At 36.0% G+C, this 24,518-nt stretch overlaps 1 protein-coding gene across 1 annotated transcript in view; it reads left to right on the top strand.

Moving 5' to 3' along the window:
• The window catches only part of LOC125670051 (zinc finger SWIM domain-containing protein 8-like), a 34,463-nt gene extending 11,716 nt beyond the window's left edge, over positions 1 to 22,747 (top strand). The window contains exons 9-22 of the mRNA XM_056162238.1: positions 255 to 1,367; positions 1,890 to 2,031; positions 2,154 to 2,329; positions 2,801 to 2,987; positions 3,638 to 3,748; positions 11,638 to 11,762; positions 11,982 to 12,286; positions 12,556 to 12,656; positions 13,908 to 14,097; positions 14,242 to 14,331; positions 14,553 to 14,836; positions 16,454 to 17,617; positions 18,228 to 18,405; positions 19,362 to 22,747. Coding sequence (XP_056018213.1) covers positions 255 to 1,367; positions 1,890 to 2,031; positions 2,154 to 2,329; positions 2,801 to 2,987; positions 3,638 to 3,748; positions 11,638 to 11,762; positions 11,982 to 12,286; positions 12,556 to 12,656; positions 13,908 to 14,097; positions 14,242 to 14,331; positions 14,553 to 14,836; positions 16,454 to 17,617; positions 18,228 to 18,405; positions 19,362 to 19,578 — 4,383 coding nt within the window. The 3' untranslated portion in view covers positions 19,579 to 22,747. The remainder of the gene's footprint in view (positions 1 to 254; positions 1,368 to 1,889; positions 2,032 to 2,153; positions 2,330 to 2,800; positions 2,988 to 3,637; positions 3,749 to 11,637; positions 11,763 to 11,981; positions 12,287 to 12,555; positions 12,657 to 13,907; positions 14,098 to 14,241; positions 14,332 to 14,552; positions 14,837 to 16,453; positions 17,618 to 18,227; positions 18,406 to 19,361) is intronic.
• Positions 22,748 to 24,518: the final 1,771 nt, after the last annotated feature.

Raw genomic sequence — 24,518 nt, 5'->3', positions numbered from 1 at the left:
TTGGCTAGAAATGTATATAGCGAATTATGCTTTAAATATTGTGAATTTTTATAGAATGACTAGAAGTTCGCTATATCAGAGTTTGACTGCATAAATGTATAGTGAATTATGCTAATAGCAAATTTTTATAAAATGTCTGTAGAAATTCACTATATCAGAGTTTGACTGTATTTGGGATGAATAGCTCTTACTGTCCACTTTTAGATAATGATGTAGTCTTTGATCTAAGAAATCGATATCAATTACTGTTGTAGATTCTTGTATGGTGGTTCACAACAAAAATAACAAATAACAACAATAACATTATGGGGAGGGGGAATGGAGGATCTGGATCGAATGCCACACAGCATGCTGCATCCAGTCTGTGTGATGAGATAGTCACATTGTGGAGACTATCTGCTCTGAACCCTAAACTGTCGCCCATTCAGAGAGATGACCTAGCAGTCAAGTTTAGAGAATGGCATATTTCCACCATCGAAAAAGTAAAGAAAGCTAGATCCTCCTCTGTGAATGGATCATCCAACAGTGGAATTAAGAAAAATGATATGGAGAACTTCATAGGATTCAAGCCAAGCATTGAAGCCTGTAATTTAGAATGGTCAGATTATCCTATTCCTGGTGTCACTTACTCTGAAAAAGAAGGATCTTGTTATTTTAAATACAGATTCAACAAACACAGTGACAAGGATGTAAAAAAACCATCAAGAATTCAAGCAATGCCAGTTTGCTTAGGTACAATCATTAGTACAGATAACAAAACTACATTAGCACAAGCTCAGTGCATGCTACAGGATGCTCAGGAATTCTCATCAAACATTAGGAGAAACAATAACCTTGCTAGTCAAAGAGACTGTGTAATGAACGATGGTGCCATTAGTTCAGGGTCAGAAGGCTTTTGTGAACCAGAGCGTACAAGTTCAATATTCAGGGGGGATTCCGATTCCGGATCAGAAATGAAAGAAGTGAACAGCAGGAGTAATTCATTAGATGGTCCTGATTTGCGAAACTATGCCCCAGAACTGATATCCAGTAGTTTTGGACTTGAACGTTCTGACAATGGTGTGTTTTCACACGGTGCAAGTAATGCAGATGAAGTGTTTGAAGGGGCGGAGGGAGGAGCAGAGGGAGGGGTGGAGGAAATGAGTATCGGGATGTTTGGAAATGAAGCTGGTGAACAACAAATGATTGATGAAGTAAATGCCCAGTCACATAGAGCAGAAAACTTGGATGTCCTTCATGCAATGGACGAATATCAGATTTATTATTTCAACAACCCCAAAATACCAGAACCTCCCAAGAATAAAGCAGATAATTCAGATGAACCAAACCTTTTTGCTGGTGTTAAAGATCTCAATTCCATGCAAGATGTATGTTATTTCAGCATTTTTTTCTCTTAATTAATTGGTACCAATAAACAGTCCCACTCACTAGATTTTATTAGATTTTTCACAATATCGAGGCTAAAAAATGTCCAGTACTGTATGAAATGTTGTACAGGTTAACTCCTCATCGATAGAAAATAGAGCGCATTAAAATGGCTCTTATTTGTAAAATTATAAATGGTGAATAGTTGTTTATTCTTGAAAGTATGATTTATTCATTGTTCATTTTAAAAACAAATGCCATAAATTTGTTGACATGAAAGAAATTCACAATTTGTTCTTTTTTTATGCTATTTTTCCCAAATGAATGGGTATTGGTACCATTCTCATACATTAGATAAAAAAACTCTGTACATGTATTTGATCATAGTATTGATAGTATTAGTTTAATAGTCTATATCCATGTACAATATACAAAATAAGACTTAGAGTTTTAAATAATCAGTGATGAATTATTTCTGATGATTTGTTTTTGGGATCATTTAAATGTTGCATTGTTCACTACAGATTTTGTTTTCCCGAGCTGAGGCCCTCCATGCGCACGGCCATACCCGAGATGCCTGTAGACTTGCTCAGAAATTAGCGGAAGAACTGCTAAGTAATCCACCCGATCTGCTGGCTGAGACTGCTAATCTTCCATCACTCAAAGGTTTCATAAGAAAATTTAAAATTCATTGCTACTTTCTGTACATAGTACATGTGGAGAAGTTCACTGAAAAAAATATGTATCTTAAACTTTGAGATTCCATGGTTATTTTTTTTTCATTTTAGGAAAGAAAAAGAAAGCACTAACCAGCATTAGTTTGTTGGCCAGTTCTACCCTGTGTAAAGCTGCCTTCCTATGTAGTGTACTGGCAGAGGAGATTGAGTGTCACCATTTGGCATTTAAAGTGGGAATGTTTGGTCTAGAAATGCCAAGACCCCCAGCTTCCAGCAAAGCACTTGAGGTATGTCGAGAGTGCATTCGAGACCGCTGTTCCCATCATTCTCGTGTTCTGATCTTAGAGTTGCGAATGACAAGAACACGAACATGTCTTGTTTTTCGACTGCACTATCTACAAAGGTGGTGTGAGTTCTTGAACCTCAAACCCATTTTCGTGATGCTTTCGAGATAGCCAGAAATTTGTACGCATGCAAAAAACGGTGGTCTCGAACACATTCTTGTATTTGTTCACGAATACATAAATTCAGGTTAAGGTATATTGATATACTAGCACATGAATACTTATGTGTATATAATATCGTAAAGATCATGCTGGAATCAATATTTAATTGACTGGTTACGGTTTTATGCCATTTTGGCAATATTTCAGCCATTTAACAGAGAGTCAATATTTGAAAATCGAATTTCTGTATCGTTGTTACAAGATATCAATAGATATGATTTTGAAATTTGTGTATTTGAATGTACTTTATAGGTAAAACTAGCTTATCAGGAGTCAGAAATTCTGAATCTGTTGAAAAAGATTCCACTTGGGCCAGCAGAGGTAGCTGTTTTACGCGAGAAAGCTGAGGAGTTGAGAGATGGCACTTTCAAAACTCGCGGCGATGCGCTTCTGCCTCTCACCTTGGCAACATTCATCTTTGATTCTCTGTGCCTACCAGGTATTTTCTCATCACAGGAGTTCTATCCTTTAAAGCTCTTATTACATGAGGAGATGTGTATCAGTGTCACAATCTAATTAAAATAAAATTTTCTCTATAAACCATTACACTGGAGAAGGATCAGACAGCATTGCATTTGAGGTCATGTTATTGACCCCAGTCTCATGAGTAATTCAATGAATATTCGACTAATAAAAATACCTTGACAGAGAATCGAGGACCAATCCGGAATTGTTTTTCTGAAGCATATTTGGGTTTTTAAGTTCACAGAAAATGATTTCAATCCATGAAAAATTTAAAAGAATTCCAAATATCAGTGTTAAGGAAGAGCGAAGGAAGATCTTAGATTTTTTTACATCCCTTATTGTTAAAATATATTTTCTGTGGCGTTCTAACATCGCTCATGGCCCCAACCATATACTTCAATTATTCTCTTGTTCTCTCGGTAATTATTGACATGAGTATTATAGATAACAAGTATGTTCTGATATAACAGCAAAACTTTCATGTTAGCGAAAGCCGTCATTTGATTGGTCAAATGTGAAAGGTGAAATAACATGACCTCAAGTGCAATTATGCTGTTAAATCCTTCTCAAGTGTAACGGTTAGAGAAGATCTGATTTTAATTACATTGACCATTGTTTTTACAGCTTTCCCAGTTGGCTGTTCCAGTAGCCGCCCTCCCAGTAGATCTGTACAGATTACTGTTAGAACCAGTGTGGATGAAAAGCTTGGATTTGACGGAGCAGTAGCAGCACTAGGTATGGAATGACTTAAGATCATGAATTCTTCTGTCATAATTTCAATGCTACAAATTTGTCAGATTTGATATATTTATTTATTTTTTTTTTTTTTTAAAGTTATGAAAGGCATGACAGTTGACGTCATAGTTAATTTGAAAACGTTAACTGTCTCACAAGTGTGCAGAACCTACATGTGACCTTTCAATTTCCTTGAAGGACATTGCTCTCCGAACTTCGTGTCTTGGATGAATATTTAGTCTTTGATCACTTACTGTCCTCCTTCTCAGTCCAGTGAAGTTTTTAAAATGGTTGTTAGTCCCCTACTGGTGAAACCAAGGGGACTAAAGGTTTCCTCTTTGTCTTCTGTCCCTCTGTCTGTCAATCAGTCTATCCCATTTGGTTTTCCACTTTTTTACACTCCCATAATCAGATATTCAGGAACATATAGTTTTTGGTCTCTCTGTCTGCAAAAAGTTAACCTTGGCTAAACTTTTCAAATGGATGGTGATAGGGCTTTCAAATTTTGCGTGTGTATTCCTCGTGACTAGATTTTCTTTTCGTACCTAAAGTTTTGACTTCAGGATCTTAAGAGTTTGGGCATCTGTGTTTCACAAACACATCTTGTTTCATTGTGCTTTGATTTAGGAGGCTGAAATTTAGTGTGTGGTTTACTACCGTATGTAGCGGCTCCAGAAGTAATTTCCAGATTTGGTTCTACTAGTAGTTTGTGTGTATTCTGCATAGGCCATGCCGTTTGTATCTCTGTAGATTTTGATGTTTGTGCCTTTAAACAGTAAGTACATATGTAGTGTCAATTTGTGTGTATGTTATGCTATATTAGTCACCATTGCTTATACGTAGTGATGTATTGTTTATTTGGTTTTTTTTATTTGTACTTTATGATTTGAAACCTGTGTAAACATTTCATGTCAATATTTCAGTTTTCCACCTTCGGTGAGAGAGGTTTGTTAGCAGTGCATTTTGCAAGAAGGAATTTTTGTTGAGTCATACACTTTGAATGGAGAATCTTGGTGCAGCATTGCTCTCTCTTTACCATGACCAATCCAAAGAAGACCCCCAACTTAAGGGAAGACCGAGAACTATCAAAACTCAGAACAGAAGAGAACAGTCTAGCTGTTAAGTTATTCACTGAGAAATCTCAAACTCTAAAGGTGAAATTGATGGCATTTGTGAATCTGTTGCACATAATCCAGTACATCTTAGAGATGTTAGTGACATTGTTGATAAACTGCAGGATTCATGATTTAGGAGGATCATGCATGAAATACAGTGCTTATCTTCCAACAATTTGAACATCAAAGAGTGTAGAAGAAAACAGTAAATGGAAGACAGCTTCAGACAAGTACACGAGATTATCATGTGTATCAAAGTTCCCAGCTAACCCCCATCAGAGACAATGTCTGCAAGACTCAGTCAAGGATCAAGACACTCTGCCTTTTAGGAAGCTATGAAGCAGCTGGGACTGGGAACGTCTTGCCACAGCTAGGACTGGGAACGTCTTGCCACAGCTAAGGCTTGCCTAAAGTTTACCGCAGAAGAAGCCACACCCCTCAAACAAGAAGCAGAACTCAACGCTAACAAGATGATGCTCAACAGGAAATGTGAAGTTGAAGAAGCCAAACCTTGAGGCATTATGTGATATGTCGGATCTAGGAAGGAGCTATGTTCCACTATCTATGGTCGACAATCCACCAAAAGATGATGTTGGGATGCAGAGTCTTGTGTGACCTCCAGTAGTGATACTTGTGTCTTGTTAACATTTTCCTCTGAAGGTGAAGATGAAACTAGCCTATCTCACAGGCAGCTAAACATAGATGTAGAACCATCCACTCATTGACAAAGTGAAATCGTTATCCAACTCATGTATCCACAAATAATTCTCCCGACAAACATCATAAAGGCCACCCAGTTCTCTCATGAAGTGAAATCGTTATCTAACTCATGTGTATCCACAAATAATTCTCCCGACAAACATCATAAAGGCCACCCAGTTCAATCATGAAGTGAAATCGTCATCTAACTCATGTGTATCCACAAATAATTCTCCCGACAAACATCATAAAGGCCACCCAGTTCAATCATGAAGTGAAATCGTCATCCAACTCATGTGTATCCACAAATAATTCTCCCGACAAACATCATAAAGGCCACCCAGTTCAATCATGAAGTGAAATCGTCATCCAACTCATGTGTATCCACAAATAATTCTCCCGACAAACATCATAAAGGCCACCCAGTTCTCTCATGAAGTGAAATCGTTATCTAACTCATGTGTATCCACAAATAATTCCCAACAAACATCATAAAGGCCACACAGTTCAATCATGAAGTGAAATCGTTATCTAACTCATGTGTATCCACAAATAATTCTCCCGACAAACATCATAAAGGCCACACAGTTCAATCATGAAGTGAAATCGTTATCCAACTCATGTGTATCCACAAATAATTCTCCCAACAAACATCATAAAGGCCACACAGTTCAATCATCAAGAAAAGCCTAGGTCCAAGGAAGAGTATTTCCTGTGACAATTTAAGACTGATTATGATAAAAAATGATGACAGAGTTGCATGTTAACATTAATCCATGTTTTTAATATTCATCATGGAAACACACCAGCTTACCCTTGTGACCATTTTGTACCAAAGAAGTACTACAAATGAAATTTTCAGATACCTAAAAAAGGTCTTCCAGTTTCATCTGGAATGTATTGGCATTAGAGATCACAGAGGTGACTAAAAACCAAAAATTCAAAAAAGCTGTGAAACCATTTTAGCTAGCTATGCAAGAAAAGCAACATGGTGTTTTGTCAAGTTTTACATGCTTTGTATTTCATAAGTACACTAGTCATTATCCTTGTATTACTGTGCTTAACTTTAACAACTGAATCATGTCATTTTTATTATACGCCTGTCTTTAGATGGGACAGTGGTGTCTGTACATCTTTCCCTCCATTCGGGGTTTTCTGTTTCTGTTTTCATTTCTCTGTCACATATTAAAGCTGAAACTTGCTATGTAGCTTCTTTGTGGATCACACTAGATCATGTTGCAATTTTGATCCATTTTGACCTTTTGCAGGAGTTTGCCCCTTTATTTGAAAAATGAATGTTACATGAGGGGTACATAATTTGTCTGGCTAACTCCTCCCACAATTTTCAAGTGAGGAATTTTTTGTTTTACAGAGTGTTTGAATGGGTATTGAAGATGCCCATTTGGCAAGAATTTTGATTTTCTTCAATTTTTGAAAAAATTACAGGTTGCTGAACTTGGCCAGTTTTGAGGAAATATTTGGAAAGTACATGATTTGTTTGTGTAACTTCTCCCACAGTTTTTAAGTGAGGACCTTCTTATTATACAAAATTTTTGTATGAGTATTGAAGATGTGCATGTGGCAAGGATTTTGATTTTCTTCAATTTTTGTTTAGACAATTACAGGTTGTTGAACTTCATCCATTTTCAGGAAATATTGTATTAAATAAAGGACATGGTTTTGAAGCTAGGACCTTTGTAAATAATGTGTATCGTGCAAAAATTTGGATGTTACAGCCTGATGATGGCTGATACTACCCAAAACAAAGTTCTACAAGTCATAGCATAAGAAAAACACCTTATATAAGCTTTCCATGTATCGTTTTTGATTCTCTTGGTATATTCATTATGCAATATTCATAGTATCCAGCCTATTTTCCCTTATGTGAATTTTTTATGTTTTGTTATTAACTAAGGTATTGATTATAACATAAAGACCCTTTTGAAAATAAACTTGTACAGTATATGCTTTTAAGGACATACACAACATTCTGACATTTTCTTTAAAATTATTTTTTCATCTTCTCTATTTGAAGCGTTCTTGTATGATTTCTGAAATATTGATTGATTGAATATTATTTAACATCCCTCTTGAGAATATTTCACTCATATGGAGACATCACCATTGCCAGTGAAGGGCTGCAAAATTTAGGCCCATGCTCAGCACTTATGGCCTTTGAGCAGGGAGGGATCTTTATCATGCTACACCTGCTGTGACATGGGGCCTCGGTTTTTGCAGTCTCATCCAAAGGACCACCCCATTTAGTCGCCTCTTATAACAAGCAAGGGAAATAGGTTTACATTCTATATTGTAGTAATATTACCATAATTTGTATATCAACCCGAATAACTCAGTGGATAGATCACCTAATTAGTAATGCAAGTGTCCTGGGTTCAATACCAGATTGTTCAAAGATTTTTCTCTCCTTCTTGGTTACAGTAATGCATAAGAACTGACTATACTATATTTTTACTAGCAACAACCAGAAACTATCAAAATACGCTAAACTCTAAAACAGACCATGGTAATATACCCCAAGATTTTTAGTAGCAACGAGATAGAAAGCAAATGAATTGTATGTGAAATGTCAAGAAAAAGTAAATATTAGAATTATTGAGAAACATTACATGTGTCTTTAAAGGCCATCCTTATTCCATCAAGCCACTTTACATGAATATTTATGTATAATTTTCATTGAATTGCATGGTGCTGGGATTGTATATCATGACATTCTGTGATATTTTATGCCTGGATAAAATAAAAGAAAAAAAAAAGAAAAAAACACCATCAAATGAGATGAAGCTCACCAACATTGTATAGATAGTGCATGTACTTGAGGGTAACATTGAAAATTTTCACCCCGAGAAAACTATTGTCAACCAAGGCGCAGCATCGAAAATTTTCTATGTTGCCCTCAACTACATGTACATGTTTTATTATATTGAATGACATGTATTTATTAGATGTATACATCAAAGCAAACACTGAGTTTTGAGGCAGTTAAACAAATATTAACGAAATGGAAAGCTTTCGATTGTGACATCATAATAGATTGATTGCAGAAACATAATGTCAAGGGTAAACATTTTGTAATGTATTTCTTAAAACCAAAAAGCAAAACTCAATGAAATAGGATGTAAACTTCATGCGGAATTACATTAGAATGGGAATATCCTCTCATTTGTTATTTGCAACCATTAATGTTGATTTCACGATCATAAACATCCATTTGACTGTCTGTCATCTAGCAATCTAATGTGAACCATATGAGCACAATCTGCACATGTGATAATCTCTATAATATCACCCATTGTTTAGATGTTAACTCCTCGGAGTGTGTCGATTCTGTCTTGGGATCATAACTATATTATGCTTTTCCAACTGCTTTTAGACTAATCATATTCAACTACATAAAGATGTATGCAGGGAAGTATAAGGACATTTGTTCTGAGTTTTACACCTCTTTGATGACAATTCTGAGAACTTTCTCTTCTAAAGCAGATGATACATCCTTCATTACTTCTGGGTCATCTGTGCATTCATCTATTCAGCAGAAGCTCCTGAGATTGTCAGCCATTCTTGCTCACTTTTCCCAAAGAATTTGGTCTGACAGTGAATTTGTCTATTCCATGCATCCTTCCATCGTTGGAACCCCCAAGTTTTTCCTCTCTGATGCTCTGCATTTTGAATGTGGTGTAATGAAGAGAAAACCTGTGGGTTCTGATGATGGAATCCCTCTTGATGCACGATCAGCTGTAGAATTTTCTTTGAAATTGAAATAATTCCATTCTTGGACAGAGGTAGCTTCATGAGTAAGCACAAGTCTGTTCACAACAAAGGAATGAAAGCACACACTCGTATTCACTGATGTACTGTCAGTCCAGAAGTATGGTTGGTCTATTTCCTTTTCCAGTTGTAGGAGTGAACTGAACTTTTTCATCTACTTGGTTATCCAATTATTTGCAAAATCTTGGCATTGGATACAAATGGTGAAGCAATGGGTCCTATGTAGAACTGTCTATAGAGAGAATACGTCTCCTGGTAAATGGTTGGTTTATCTTTTATTTGTGTAGCGGTCAGCCTGATTTTATTGCCGATGGCCAGATAGCTCATTTGGTTGAGCATCTGACTAGATATTCAGGGGGCCAGGGTTCAAACCCCAGTCTGGTTTGTTGCATTTTATCCCTTCCGGTACTTGCAGGTGAAAGTTATGCCAGGGGCAAAAAGAATCTGGATTGCGTTTTCAAAGGCGAAGACAAGTTAAGGGGGGAGGAATGTAGCGGTCAGCTGGGTTTGATCACCAGTGGCCAGATAGCTCAGTTGGTCGAGCACCTGACTAGAGTTTCAGGGGGCCCTGGTTCGAATCCCAGTTTGGTCTGTTGCAATTTATCCCTTCATGTTTCCCAATTGGTCATCGTCAACAAACCAATGAACTTCTACGGTTCTCTCCTCTGAAGTTGTTCCACTTCTTAGTCAATGTTTCGCTGCCTTTACTTGATCCTCAGCTGAAATGGCTTCAAGCACTTACTTACTGTTCCTGATCCATTTGTACTGCATAGCAAAGACACAATCTTGCGTTCTCCATACTACCCAGTGAAACTGTTTATCTTGTTCGCATTTAAGATGAACAGGGAATTTTAAGATGACATTAATCACCTGCTATACAATATGATGAAACTGTAACCTAGAAACTTGTACTTTGCAAATGATATTTGAGAGGGGTGTGGTGGGCATATACTGGAATCACCCTGTCTGTCTGTACATCCATAAACATAATTTGTCAAGGGTATATCTTCAACACAGATGAACAGTTTTGATAAAAGTTTATGTATCCTGTATGAATAATGAAGTTGTGCACCTGCTATTTTGGTGGAGATTTTTAACATTCAAGAAAGTTGTGGCTTTTTTTTTATTTGGGGGGAGGGGGTAATGAGCACAAATTCACTGTTTCTCATCATCCAATGTACCGTTTGGGGTGTTCGTCCTGTTAGTACAGATCTAAGTTATCTACAGTGCACTGTTATCAATATTTAACCTTAAATAACCACAATGTATAGGACTAGAATAAGGTGTAATGCTCATTCTAGTCAGTTTTATTGTAATGGTAATAACACAGTCCATATGTTTCCTGGAATAAAATGGAAGTCTATTGTATGAGTGTAGTGTAGAATCTACATTGTTAGTGTAGGGTTTTTTTTTTATCCATTTTTGAGTCGGCTCTCGAAATGAGGTGCTCCTTGCTATCATCACCGTCGCAGATTTTCAGTGACCCACAAAATTTTCTGTTTATTCTTACACTGACTGCAAATAAATCCTGTGCATGAAGGTCATAGAAATTTTATGTGCATTCTTTTAAACACTTCATTAAGTTTGAAGACATAGTATGTGTTGACAAATTTTTATAACAATGTAATTTTAATGTGTCACCTCAATGCATTTAATGACTTATATATAGACTACATGCTATATAAGAGTGCACATCAGTAAGTTAAGGATTTCTGTTTTGTTGTTGTTATTCAGTGTTTGTGTCTTTGAGGTGCCCAGTTAAGACAAATTGAGGATATATAGATGGGGCTCATTCGACGTTTTGAATGTGGAGGAATTTGAAACAGGGATACAGACTCATATTTTACAACTAAGCATAGTTAATTGTGTTGCTATTGATTTGTTGTTGCAAAAATGATGAGCTAGCCTTCCTTTGCCAGCTGTCGTTAGATTCTTTATACACCAGACCTGGATTTCTCAAAAAGAACTGAAATCAAAACTTGGCCTCAAGTCGGAGATTTTACTCAGATTTTGACTGCTCGAAGAAAAAAGAATCCAACTTAAGTTTGATATTTTTCAAGAAATCTCAGCCAGGTCATGTGTGTGTTTATCTGATCAATGTCCCTTCTACGAAGCAGCTTTTAACATAATGTCCCATGACATCCTAAAAAAAACCTTCACTGGAAATTGAAGCTATTTCATATTGGTATATTTATATTGCAGGAATACCACAAATGCATACATTCATTTGAATTCATTCGCCCAAGTAGTGATATAGAATACTAAAGAGATAATGTGTTTATTTTGCAGGTCTGAAGGCCAATGTATCGGAAGCTGAACACCCCCTGTTGTGTGAGAGCACCAGGAGACAGAGAGGAGAGTTGGCTATTGCCATATTGGTGCATTACAAGGATGATCCTATTAAACTCAGCAAGGTAAATGTCCATGAATCGGATCAGAAATGTACAATCAGTGTACAATGCAGTTTATTCATTTATTTGAAATCTACGTGTAGATCTCTTTATGGTAGAAGGTTTTATGATGTTTTAAATGCTTGTAAGATAAATTTCAATTCATTACTGAGCAACTGTTTAAGTCAGGTGTTACTCACACAGAATAAGGAATTTTTTCTATTGTCTGTGAATGTCTTTTAGATCATGGACAAGTTGTTGGATAAGGAAGTCCATCAGCTGTACAAAGCACCCAGCCTAGTGAATTATTTAGGAGTGAAAAACTCCTCTTCCAATGTCACAAGCACGGCCAGTAGTAGTATGAGCACCTCATCCAACCCTCAGACCTCGGGAGCAGGCGCCGATGCAGCAGGGACCTCAAAGACTAACAGATCAGCCAATGGCAGTGCTCAGCCTGTGGTCAGTGCACCGAGCGATGTGAATCCTGTACCCAACAGAGCCCCAGTAGGGGCAAGACCCAAAATTACATATCCCCTCAGGTATAACAGGTATGTGTCTATGTTGTTTCTGTAGTGTTGCATTTGTTTTATGACAAGAGGTGGCTAGAATGTTGTAACATGTATGCTTGGGTATCTTGTAGAGATTTAGAAGCTAAATTATATACTTTTATGTTTCAGACCTTTTATGATGGTAATGCACACAAATTATATACAGAAGTTGTTAAAAATGGAAACAGGCATTATACATGTAAATTAAAATTGTAGTGGGTTAATTTAGTCGAGGATTTTTTTCTGTAAAACACCTTTTGTTGATACAGTGGAAAAGACACGGACAGTTCCGCGGTGGAGGAAGAGGATGAAGTGAGAGCCCTGGAGGCCAAACTGAGGTGCATGGCCCAGAAAAAGAAACCTTCACAAGGTTAGAAATAATTTGATACTATACACAAGGAAATATTTGTCCCATTTGAATTTTGCCCCTTTTGTTTTTGCCCATGGGCAAAGTTAAGACTGGGCGAATATTGTAATGAGTATTTTCTTTTTTAATGTGGAGAAGGACAATAAAAACATGCGGCAAAAATAAGCCTGTATACTATACGACATGTATTTTCTAACCTTAGGTATAGATGTTATTTTCAAACACATTGAGATTATTTCTTGAATGAAATTTGCCAAACATCTGTTAGTTTTGTATGAAAGGTAAAGATAACAAACAGAAAGATAACGAACAGTTATTAATCTTCCTATTTGATGACAAATTTAATCAAACACTTCTCGGTATATTTCCCGCCTTTGTCCAAGCCTATTTTGGTGTTATATTGAGGGTATCGTGTGATGAGTTTGACCATTATAGTTCATCCATTTAAAAATAATGGGGTTAATGAATTAAGTAATTAATGTCCTTTCATTGTCATCCCAAACATGTGTAAAATACACTGTACATACAGACATTTTGTTCTTGAATTGTTTTGCTTTTGTAAAATTTCATCAGACAGTGGGATGTTCCGCAAAAGTGCATTTACAGCACTTTTGTAAAATGCACAAGTACCTTTAGAACCATTCCATTTTTGTCATGGTAGACGCTATGCTGTCTGGATACATTGAGAGGTTGACAAACATATGTTTGTGCTGCAACTATTTTTTCTGAAATACAAAAATATTGGGTCTCGCATACATCAATACATATGGTACACAAAATTAACAACTGATGGCAACTGATGTACATAATCATGAGCAATGACGTTTTAGTTTCAGAGACAATTTTAATTTTGAAATTAATTTTATTCAAGCTATCATTGAAATTACCTACACTGTATTCTTGTCTGTTTTCATGACACACGCTGTATTTAAGTTTGTTACGATTCACCGTGCAGTACACACGGCCAGACCTATCATGTATAATTATAGCTTCTGATCTTAAGTGTGTTGGTATTGTCATCCGGGGATTTTTAAAGGTAATTTACCCATAAATGAGTAATGGATGGTGATAGACAAATTTGGCATTATAACATGTTTTTTTTTTTTATTGTGTATGGAAATCTGTTCTACATAGTTGAATGGCAGTAAGCTGGTTGGCGATATACTGAGGTGACTGTGTGTGTCGTTTAAAATGTAGGTCAAAATTAGGGTCAAAATAGACTGTTAGTGAACCCAGTCCTTTGTTCAACATCAGGTATGGCCAGTATTGACAGTAGTGCCCCGGAAACAACATCCAGTGACAATTCCCCCACTCTGGTCAGAAGGACCTGGAGTAAGCATCAGGGGCCAGGCAGTGACTGTGGCAGCAGTGCTGACAGCGACTCGCTAGGTTCCACCAGCTCAGGCGAGAAAGACCTGCGAGCCAAACTAAGGGACAATGACAGGTTAGTTACACAGTTTGCATTTACCTACTATCAAATTAAGAGACAATGATAGGTAATTCACTCAGTTTACCCGTACCTATAGGAATAAGAAGATCCTATAAAGAGTGTGAGGTGTTCGGTACTGAGTTTGTCTTGTCTTTGTAGCCCACCAGGAGTCCTGCCCACCCCGATCATCAGGTCACAACAGTTATCTCTAGAATCCAGAAGTAATACACCAAATGTGAAAAATACCAGGTTAGTGTTTTATGTAGTTCAAAAAAAATTTCAGTGGGTGTTAAGGAATGGAATATTTTGCAAGATGCTTTTTGGACCTTTATTGAGAATATATATTTTTTGCATGCAGTTGTTTACTATGATAATATCCAGATAAACTGAATATCTGCCTACATGTACATGTCTCTGCAAGAGTTTGGAATCCTGACCAATATAGGACAATTGATGATTGATTGTTTAAGGTTCAAAGGTAAGAGCAGGATGATGCCAACAGTGCCTAACCAGCCAAGTGAAGCTATAGCCCATTTCATGTTTGAGCTGTCCAAGACAGTGCTGGGCAAAGCCGGAGGGAACAGCTCCACTTCACTGTTTACACAGCCTACCAGTACCAACACAACCACTGGACCGCATCGGAACCTGCATCTGTGTGCATTCCAGATTGGTGTGTACGCCTTAGGTCTCAACAACTGTGTGTCTCCAAACTGGCTGTCCCGAACCTACTCCTCTCACGTGTCGTGGATTACAGGTTAGTGATTATTGATTTTAAAAACGAAATGCAGTTCTGACTGAGTGAGTCTGTAGATACAGTATATAGCATATATTGAAAAGGGTTCTCCACATTTCAAAATGGTTAATGTATGGAGGAAAGTGAATGAAGATGAACCACAGCCCATTTCAGTTCAGCCATGATTGCTGGTGGCAAAATGTAACATAGATTATGACTTGTCATTTATAGTGTAGATTTACAAGATGGAGGATAAAGGTGGAACTCGTTACAAATGCTGATTAATCATGTTTCATCATCACACGTGGTCGAGCAGATCAATTCTGAATAAATTATTATTTTTGTACATAATTCTTTTGGGTAAATTTCTCTTGTTTAAATCATTAGAATAATTCTACATATTTTTGTGACCTTAGCTAATTCTTGATTGTTGGTTACTTGTTACATGTATTATGACATAATTTTTATTAAATCGGACAGGAATGGTATTTTCAGAAGATATAGAAGGATAAAAAAAATCCCTCAAGGGTTTAGTGCAAACCAAATTCTAAACATTACACAGATCTGATGTGTGTCAATTGACATCTGTAAAACTAATGAACTTTCTTTGGTTTGTAACTGGCGTGTGCAAGTGTGTTGAGTAAACCTGATGGCATTAATGAAAAATAAAAAGAATAAGATTAAAAAGCAATAAATTGCTGTACTAATTACTACAATAATTCTACTATGGCACACACAGAATTCAGTCATGGTGCACCTCGCGTATCCATGGCCAGAGCTGCCAACCCTCACGATTTTGGCGTAAGGCTTACGATTTTAGGGCCGAAAATACGCCTTACGATTTCACTATATATCTTCCGATTTTTGCTTATTTGACATTTCGAAAGTTTTAGAGCTGTCCGTCATTGGTTTTTACTTTTATAAGAAACAAACCATAGTCGTTACTACGTTTGTTTGCAGTCTATATGTATACAAAATCTTGATCATTTTAATGCTTTGAAATAAACAACATGGCAGCTGCTACTAAGCGCAAGACATGTGTTGATGGAAATAACAACAATACTCCCCCAAAGAAGAAAACCTAATAGAGCCAGTAATTCAAAGAACAACATGCAAGTAGACTGTAAACATCTATTCGTTTCAAAGTCAGAAAGGGGGGGGGGGGGGGGGTTGTATGATAAGTGTACAATCTGTTTGACAAACTTCAACATTTTTCACGGCGGGGAAAATGACATTAAAAAACTTGCCATAATAACTGACACAGTAACTGTAAAATTATATAGTATACTAAAGTAACAAGGTTTTATACCCAAGAAAATAAAATCAATAAAAGATGTATTTGACCTTCTGCAGTTGTAAAATGCATAACAATTAGTATGTCTAAATTCATTAAGTTTGGATTTGAAGTATGCCTAAAATTGCTCAGGTGATATCTTTATTCATAAAAGATCTCCAGCGGCAGGGGGCCTCGCCTTACTATTTTCCATTTCATAATGTTGGCAGCTCTGCATGGCTCTTAGAAGTCTAAGCATGGCACAATTAACCCATGATGGAGAACCCTGTTGTAAATTTATTTGTTTAGAAGATAAAAATGGACAAATGATTTGATGTACATGTAAACATTCATTTTCTTTAAAGGTCAAGCCATAGATATAGGAAGCATTGCTATCAATATTTTGATTGACACATGGGAAGGCCATCTGACACCACCAGAGGTTGCTTCATTGGCCGACAAAGCATCAAGAGGGCGGGATCCAGCCATGGTGAGAGCAGCAGCAGACCTTGCACTGTCGTGCCTTCCACACGCTCAGGCTCTCAACCCTTCAGAAGTCCAGAGAGCCATCTTCCAGTGTAAGGAACAGAGCAGGGACATGTTAGAGAGAGCTTGTCTGGCTGTAGAAAGTGCAGCCAAAGGAGGCGGAGTTTATCCCGAGGTCCTGTTTGATGTGGCCAGGCAGTGGTTCGAATTATCTGAAGAGGCTGCCAAATCCACAGAGGCTTCGAATGTTTCTCACAATCATTCTCATGCAGATCTTGATGGTGACAATTCTAATTCCTCCTCCTTGGTCACTGAGAGGCAAAGTCCACAGACGCTTCAAGTTCTTCCCATGTCCTCATCTTCAAATCATCAAGTATCCAATCAAGTCATGTCCCATGCTAATCCCACCTTATCAGCCCAACCTATGGTTTTGTCCTACACAATTCCACCTGCCAATCACCACCAGCTACCTCATCAAGCTCTGGTCCAGCATATAGGATATGTCCAGCAGCTTCCACCCTTTGGTCAACAGTTTACCCCACAACACATCCCCATCCATGGTCATAATCTTCATCCTTATGTTACCTTCCCGTACCAAACTCAACCCCCATTCAACAACCTTCAACTTCAAGGAACTCCCAATGTCTATTCTACAAATGGCCCACAGTTCCGGCCCCTAGGTACGGCAGTTCAGGTGTTTCCTCCACATTCACATTGCCAGATAAACCCCATTCAGTGTCCCCCTTCCTCATCAGCAGGGGGCACAACCCTCCAGCCGATACATCAGGCGGAGGCTTTGGTAGAAGTATCATCTAATTCCCCAAGTCCACCCCAGCAGGGATCAGCACAGGCACATAACGGGCCCATTCATGTGGACAATGAGAGACAGCTGAATTATCTCATGGCCTCCTTCAGAGTTGGAATGCTGGCTTTGGAGACCTTGTCCAGAAGAGTCCATGATGACAGACCACAGACGAAATATGCTCGTAATCCACCGTATGGGGAGGATGTTAAATGGCTTCTAGGGATTGCTGTCAAATTGGGTAAGTTTTTCTTTTTTAAATGAGAGTGGATATTTGTTAAGATAAATATACTATCCTGGATAAGCTATCCTACATGAAAGTTGAACTATGAATACTTTATATTTTAGTCATTTACAGTAGGGCTTGTACATACATGTGTACTTACTAAGTAACTCAGCTTCAAGAAAAAATATTTCATGGTTTTGCAAGAAATTGTGGACACTTACCATTATTCTGTCTTCTTACATACACTGTAACTGTACTTCTGAATGGTGTGCAGAGTATCGTATTTTGACCAAGCAGTATTGTTATTTTATACAGTAATTTTCACTGAATTTTTTGCTGAAGTAATGTAAATTTTTAACAAAGCACAAGAATGCAAACTGCACAGCAAAACTTGAGAGGTAATGGTAATCTTGACTTTATACATCTTGCTAATCTTCAGTGAGTAATAATGTGAATTTCAGTAGAAATTGCAGAGCATGAGCTTTTGTTTCATTGAAGGTAATCAGGCTTAACATTTTCTTTTTTTACCAAATTTTCCCAAAGTGTAACACACCCAATTTGAAGAGAAAAGCAAAGTTTTTTAATAGCTTGTAAACTTAAGACGATTGAATCGTTTGTTTTTCAGGAATCAACTATCTACAGCAGTTTTGTGCCAGTGCAGTGAATGCTGTGGTGAGCCCCTTTGTGCTGTATGATATAGCCATTGAAGCAGCCCACGTTCTGGCCAGGAGTAATCCTGCTGTTGTCCAAAACCACATGAGATCTAATATCCTCAACCCACTCATCCAGAAATGCCTCAATATGTGAGTATTCAAGTTCTGTTGAATACTAAACGTAGTTATAATTATGTTAACTTAGGCACCTAAGATTGAAGATGGGGGGGGTGTATTTTTGGTCTGTCTGTCTGTCTGTTTTTCTTTCTCTTTGTCTGCATCTTTATTATATCGAGTAAGCTACCCTGAATAGATAAGAAAATTTAAAAGACCATGTAATATATTGCTGACCTTCTCTTATTTAAATGTTACAAAACAGAGTATGTCACAGCGTGATGATGGCTGAAACTAACTTCATTAAAGTTCTACAACTTCTGGCATTTTTGCCATGTTTGCTAATCAATGTCACAAAACAAACACCATATAATAAAAACACCCTCTATAACCTTCTCATGGGTGTATTATGTACTGTTTATGGTACTCTTGTTGTCTACTAAGTTTAGTTTATGGTGTTGGTTTTAGAAATTCAAAATGCTAAGCAAAGTTAACGAGTAGCATTTTTACTGTTCATTTGTCAGGTCAAAATGTTCTGTACCCTTTTCTTTTCCCAGAAAACTCAATCTCGCATTGTTTTATAAACAATTACATTTAATGTATGTTGATCCCGACTTAATTATTAATTGTCAAGCATGACTTTGTCTTGAATGTCCTCTGTGTTGGATGTCGCTGAACAGCTGAATATTGGTATGCATCGATATATCAGGTTATCGCAACACCCCTAATATGTAGACTTTTTTGACTATAATTATTGCCTCAGAAAATATTCCAACTGGTTTTATTTTAGGCATTGAGCATTAGAGTTGTTAAGATCACAGAAGTTAGTCCTTGCAGGCTTGGGGTGTCTTTCAGTGTTTATCATATGCATCATGGATGGATTTGACAATTTATAGCTGAACTTTTTATGTTACCATACAGAAAAAAGGACATCTATGATATGTTGATAGTAATCCAACAAAACCAGTATCTTGATGTTTTATTCTTCTTAGGTTTAATCAATGCGCTCATCAGAAAATACATCACATAAACCAGTCCGATTACGACGATTTCATCAGCACCATCTGCAGTGCGAGGAATGCCTTTTGCCTTACCCCAGGGGGATTGGTCCAGTTTCAAGAACTTCTTCAGAGTCTGAGACGGTCAAAGTCCTGTCGTAAAGACCTATGGACAAGGATTCTACATGCATTAGCCACTGGAAATGTTTGATACCTACTATGGATAGTGGAATGTGGCAAAGAAATCGAAATCAGGAATTTAGCATAGATTTTTATTATTTTTGTGTCAAAAAGAAAATGTTGAAAAAATATATATTTATGATTGTGAATTCATGTTTTATGTGTTTTATTATTTACTGTGTCAAAGTCATACTATATACTGACAATATTTTACTCTTGTTTGTTAATGCTTGCAGTTTTTGTTTACATGCAGAATTTTGGTTGAGAAAGAGAAAGCATTTTGTATATTATTAATTCTTGTTTACCTTTACAAATCCATTGAAAACTTTATATTGTTTTTTTTTTTCTGTTTTTTTTTGGTTTTAAAAATCAAACTACTTTTTTTTAAATTTTGTGTTTTTTGTTGATTCTGCTTTTACTGTGTTGTAGTTTAGTTAGTATTTAATGACACACATGTTGCCAAATGATGTAAACAATAAATAACTTGAAATGAAGAGAATGTAATTTAACAGAATGGATGTTATTTAAAGAGATCATGGTAAGAAGAAAGAGAAGCTGATGAGGAATTTGGTAAATGTTTGTTTTTGACAATAAGATGAATACCCTAATTTTACGTGACATCAGTGTTAAACGGCAACAAAACAAGATTTCACAAGGCCGTATATTTTTTCAATAAATGTTTATTGGTGTTCTAACTCTTTTGTACAAAAAAAAAATGTGAACTATTTCACGTTCATCTTAATTAGTAGCTTTACTATTGGGTTTAGTTAATGTTTACTAAGGTATTCAATGTATAACGACCATATTTCATATCTCATAAGTGGATGATGAGATTTTTCTCGGTATCTTTTTGAAGGTTCATCAAATAGAATAACCCACTTGAGGAATTTTTAAAATTTTGAGAACTGCTTGATTCATTTCATTTAGAATTTTACATTGAAGTCTATGGGAAGCGCTTGCTTTATTAAAAATATTTTTAACAGAAATTATATTTTCATACAAATCTCTCAGTAAAAGGTTACTTACACTTTCTCTTTGTGGAAATATGAAATAAAATTAATCATTTATTGCACATATTTTTAGAAAATAGATTTTTTTTTATTCTTACAAAGGGCAGTTAACTCTTCAAGAGGAAAGGATCAGCTTCTAATCATTTGAATTTGATCTGCTTCACTTTCATCATTATTCAACAATAGATATTTATTTTGATTTAAGTCATTCAAAATTGTTCATTATCCTTTCGTTATACATTCAATACATTAAGATAACACTTTCTCCAAAAAAAAATTCTCAAAAACTGAAAATAAGTTTGAATTGCCATCGCGTCTATACTATTTCCAAGATATCGTTCTAAACCACTTCCCTATTTATAGAATTGATTTGGTAAACAAACATTTTAGTGACGAAATTAATTTTACTCTGTTTTATTGCCCACTGTTGTTTTAACAGCTGAATGAAATGACACTTGTATCAGATGCTTTATGTCTGTTGTAATGAGCTCTGTACTTGGATTTTGAAATCATACTGGAAGAACAAAAAAAAATTGTCTGTGTTATTTTGTGTCTAAATGGTTTTTTTTTTCTTTGTATTTAGGGAGGTTTACAAAATTCTTGCATTGTTTCATAGTGGTGTGCTGAGCATGCTGTCATGCAATAAAAAGACTACTATGCTATATTGTTGCTGAACAAAATACAATATTCTTCATATTAATTGGAAATACTTGTAAAATTGCTTCATTTAGTCATTGGTCTATTTTTATAAGCCATGGTACAGTGAACATTGTCCCCTTTTTTGTTGTAAACACATTTAATAATTATTCATATTCAAATATTTATGTTCATTTTCTGCACCGTATATAATAAGCATTATTTACATAACTGAGACAAAAAACCTTAGTATTTATTCATCAGCTAGTATTAAACTAATGGGTTTTTGTCTTCCATGGCGTACTGGTAATACTAATAATTTTATAATAGTAATCTTAATACTAATTGGTATATAATTTACGTTTAGAAAGGTAGAAAAGTCAGGATTAAGATAATTAAAGTGGAAATGAATGTATACAGGTTTGAAAGATATTTCTTCACTTTGACAATGAATGACATGTGAATGTGAATTTAAAATGTTTATTGTTTAATCGTATGCCTTTGTTTAATTGGCTATGCAAATCTTTCCAGAATTTTTAAATGTAGACAATTTTTATGGCCAACATGATATATTTTGTAAGTTAGATAAATCAGATATACATATAAATTTTTACAGCCTATTGATCAGGGTAGGGGGTGGGGGACATTTGAATATTTCTTTAATGCCTTCATATAACTAATTGAATATGACTTGAATGTATAAGGAACTAACTTTTGTGCACAGTAGATTTGAAATAATTTATGTTTTGTTGCAATTCACAAAACATTTAGTCAGTATGCAAGACCAGTGTCCCAAAACATGACAAAATTTGATCTCAATTCATATTGCACGTTTAGCAGATTTAAGTTTTTAAGACAATATACTGTGTCAGCAGTTAGATCTCTGTGTCCCATTCAAACTAATGGGACTTGTCCTGTGTTCAACACCATAACTCCCATAGATTGTTCCAGTAATGTATACCCTATGCACTACATCTGTAAGAATCATTCAAATTATGCACATGAATATTCAATATTTGTTTTGTGTTTGGCATCTTTTTGTACACATGCATCTATTTAAAGGTTGGAATATCTGTCTTGTCTAGTCAAAAGTATGTAGAAAATGTAGATTTCTTCCTTCAGTTTGAAAGAAAACCATTTTGAAGAAATGCACAAGAAATTAGTAAGGCATAAAATTATGTACAAATGGACCCTGTTCATATCAGATTACAGGATAGAAGAATCTATTAATTTTGATTTTGCACTGATAGTTTTCATATATGATTTAACAATTCATTAATTCATATTAATTTTACTTGCACCCATTTTAATTCTTGAATACTATAAATTTTGTTTGGAGGTAAAATCATGAAATTCCCTTTTAAGAAAATGATAATGGTTTATTTGCATTTTTGTGAGGAAGACTGAGAAAATCATGAGTAGCAGGAATTGAATAATGTAAACTTTTCAAAATATTTTTGTATGAAGACAGCAATAGAAAAAAAGTTGCCGTAAACATCATTCCCATCAATATCACCTCACACCAATCTCCAGTCAATAAACGATTAAAATAAACTGAGTTTAGTGTTGTTTTTTCTTATTGGCGCCCCCCCCCCCTTTTGAAAGAAGGGGCATATTGCTTTGCACCTGTCAGTCTGTCTATCAGTATATCAGTCAGTAGACCACATGTCCACTCAATATCTTGAGAACCATTCACTTGATCATAATGATATTTCATATGTGGGTTGGTAATGAGTAGAAGAGGTTCCCTATTGATTTTCAGGTTGAGGGACAATTTACTCTGGACATAAGAAGATACTGTCTACTCTATATCCTTTGACAGACATTAGACTTGGTACATTTTAAGAAGTAGATGACCCCTATTGATTCTGAGGTCACATAGTCAAGGGTCAAACTGGACATAAGAATAACTGTCCACTCAATATCTTGAGAATCCTTTGCTTGACAGACATAAACTTTGAACATTGATGCATCCTAAGAAGCAGATGACCCCTATAAGTATTGAGGTTACATGGTCGGAGGTCAAGGGTCAAATTAGACTTATGAATATACTGTCCACGCAGTATCTTGACAGACATCGAACTTTGAAACCCAAGGAGTAGATGACCCCTATTGATTTTGAGGTCACGTGGTCAAACTAGACATGGAGAAAATACTATCTGCTCATTATCTTGAGAACCCTTTGATTGACAGACATCAAACTTGGTACACTGGTACATCATAAGGAGTAGATGACCCCTATTGATTTTGAGTTCACATGGGCCAGGGTCAAACTGGACATGGTGATATACATGTATTGTCTCCTATATTTTAAGAATCAAGTCGGCTACTTATACCTTTTGATTCCAGGTAACCTGAAATTTCAAGTTTTTCATAAATATCTTAAAGAACCTATCAAGATACCTAATACCACTCCACTTCACATGGATAGTTGTAAACTAGTCAGATATCTAATACAAACAAGGAGTTGTTTAAGATATTTATGAAAAACTTGAAATTTCAGTTTACCGGCAATCAAAAGGTATAAGTAGCTGACTTCCTTTAGGGTGATATCTGAAAATTGATGGTATATTAAGACACCTAATATCAGTCTTGATCACGTGGATAATTGTAAATTAGTCAGATATTTAGTACAAACACAGAGTTCCATGAGATATTTATGAAAAACTTGAAATTTCAGCTTACCAAGAATCAAAGGGTATAAGTAGCTGACTTCCTTAAGCGTGATATCTGGAAACTTATGGCATATCAAGATACCTAATATCACCCTTCTTCACTTTGATAATTGTAAATTAGTCAGATATCTAATACAAACAAGCAGTTCCTTAAAATATTGGTAGAAAACTTGAAATTTCAGGTTACCTGGAATCAAAAGGTATAAGTAGCTGACTTCCTTAAGCGTGATATCTGGAAATTTATGGCATGTCAAGATACCTAATACCACTCTTCTTCACTTTGATAATTGTAAATTAGTCAGATATCCAATACAAACTAGTTCCTTAAGATATTTGCGAAAAACTTGAAATTTGAGTTTACCTGCCATCTAAAGGTATATGTAGCTGACTTCCTTAAGCGTGATATCTGAAAATTGATGACATATCACGATACCCAATATCACTACTCACCATACGTATCGTTGTAAGTTAGTTAAATATATGATATAAACACGGAGTTCCTTATGGTATTCACACGGATCTTGAAATTTCATTGTACCGATAATCAAAATGTATAAGTAACTGATTTCCTAAAGAGCGATATCTGAATATTCGTGGCGTACCAAAACACCATCTATCACTTCTTGCCATATGTATAGTCGTAAATTCGT

The sequence above is a fragment of the Ostrea edulis genome, chromosome 4 (assembly GCF_947568905.1).
Source record: "Ostrea edulis chromosome 4, xbOstEdul1.1, whole genome shotgun sequence".
NCBI lineage: Eukaryota > Metazoa > Mollusca > Bivalvia > Ostreida > Ostreidae > Ostrea > Ostrea edulis.
The sequence above is the reverse complement of the archived record's forward strand: the minus strand, read 5'-3'. Positions and strand labels throughout refer to the sequence as shown.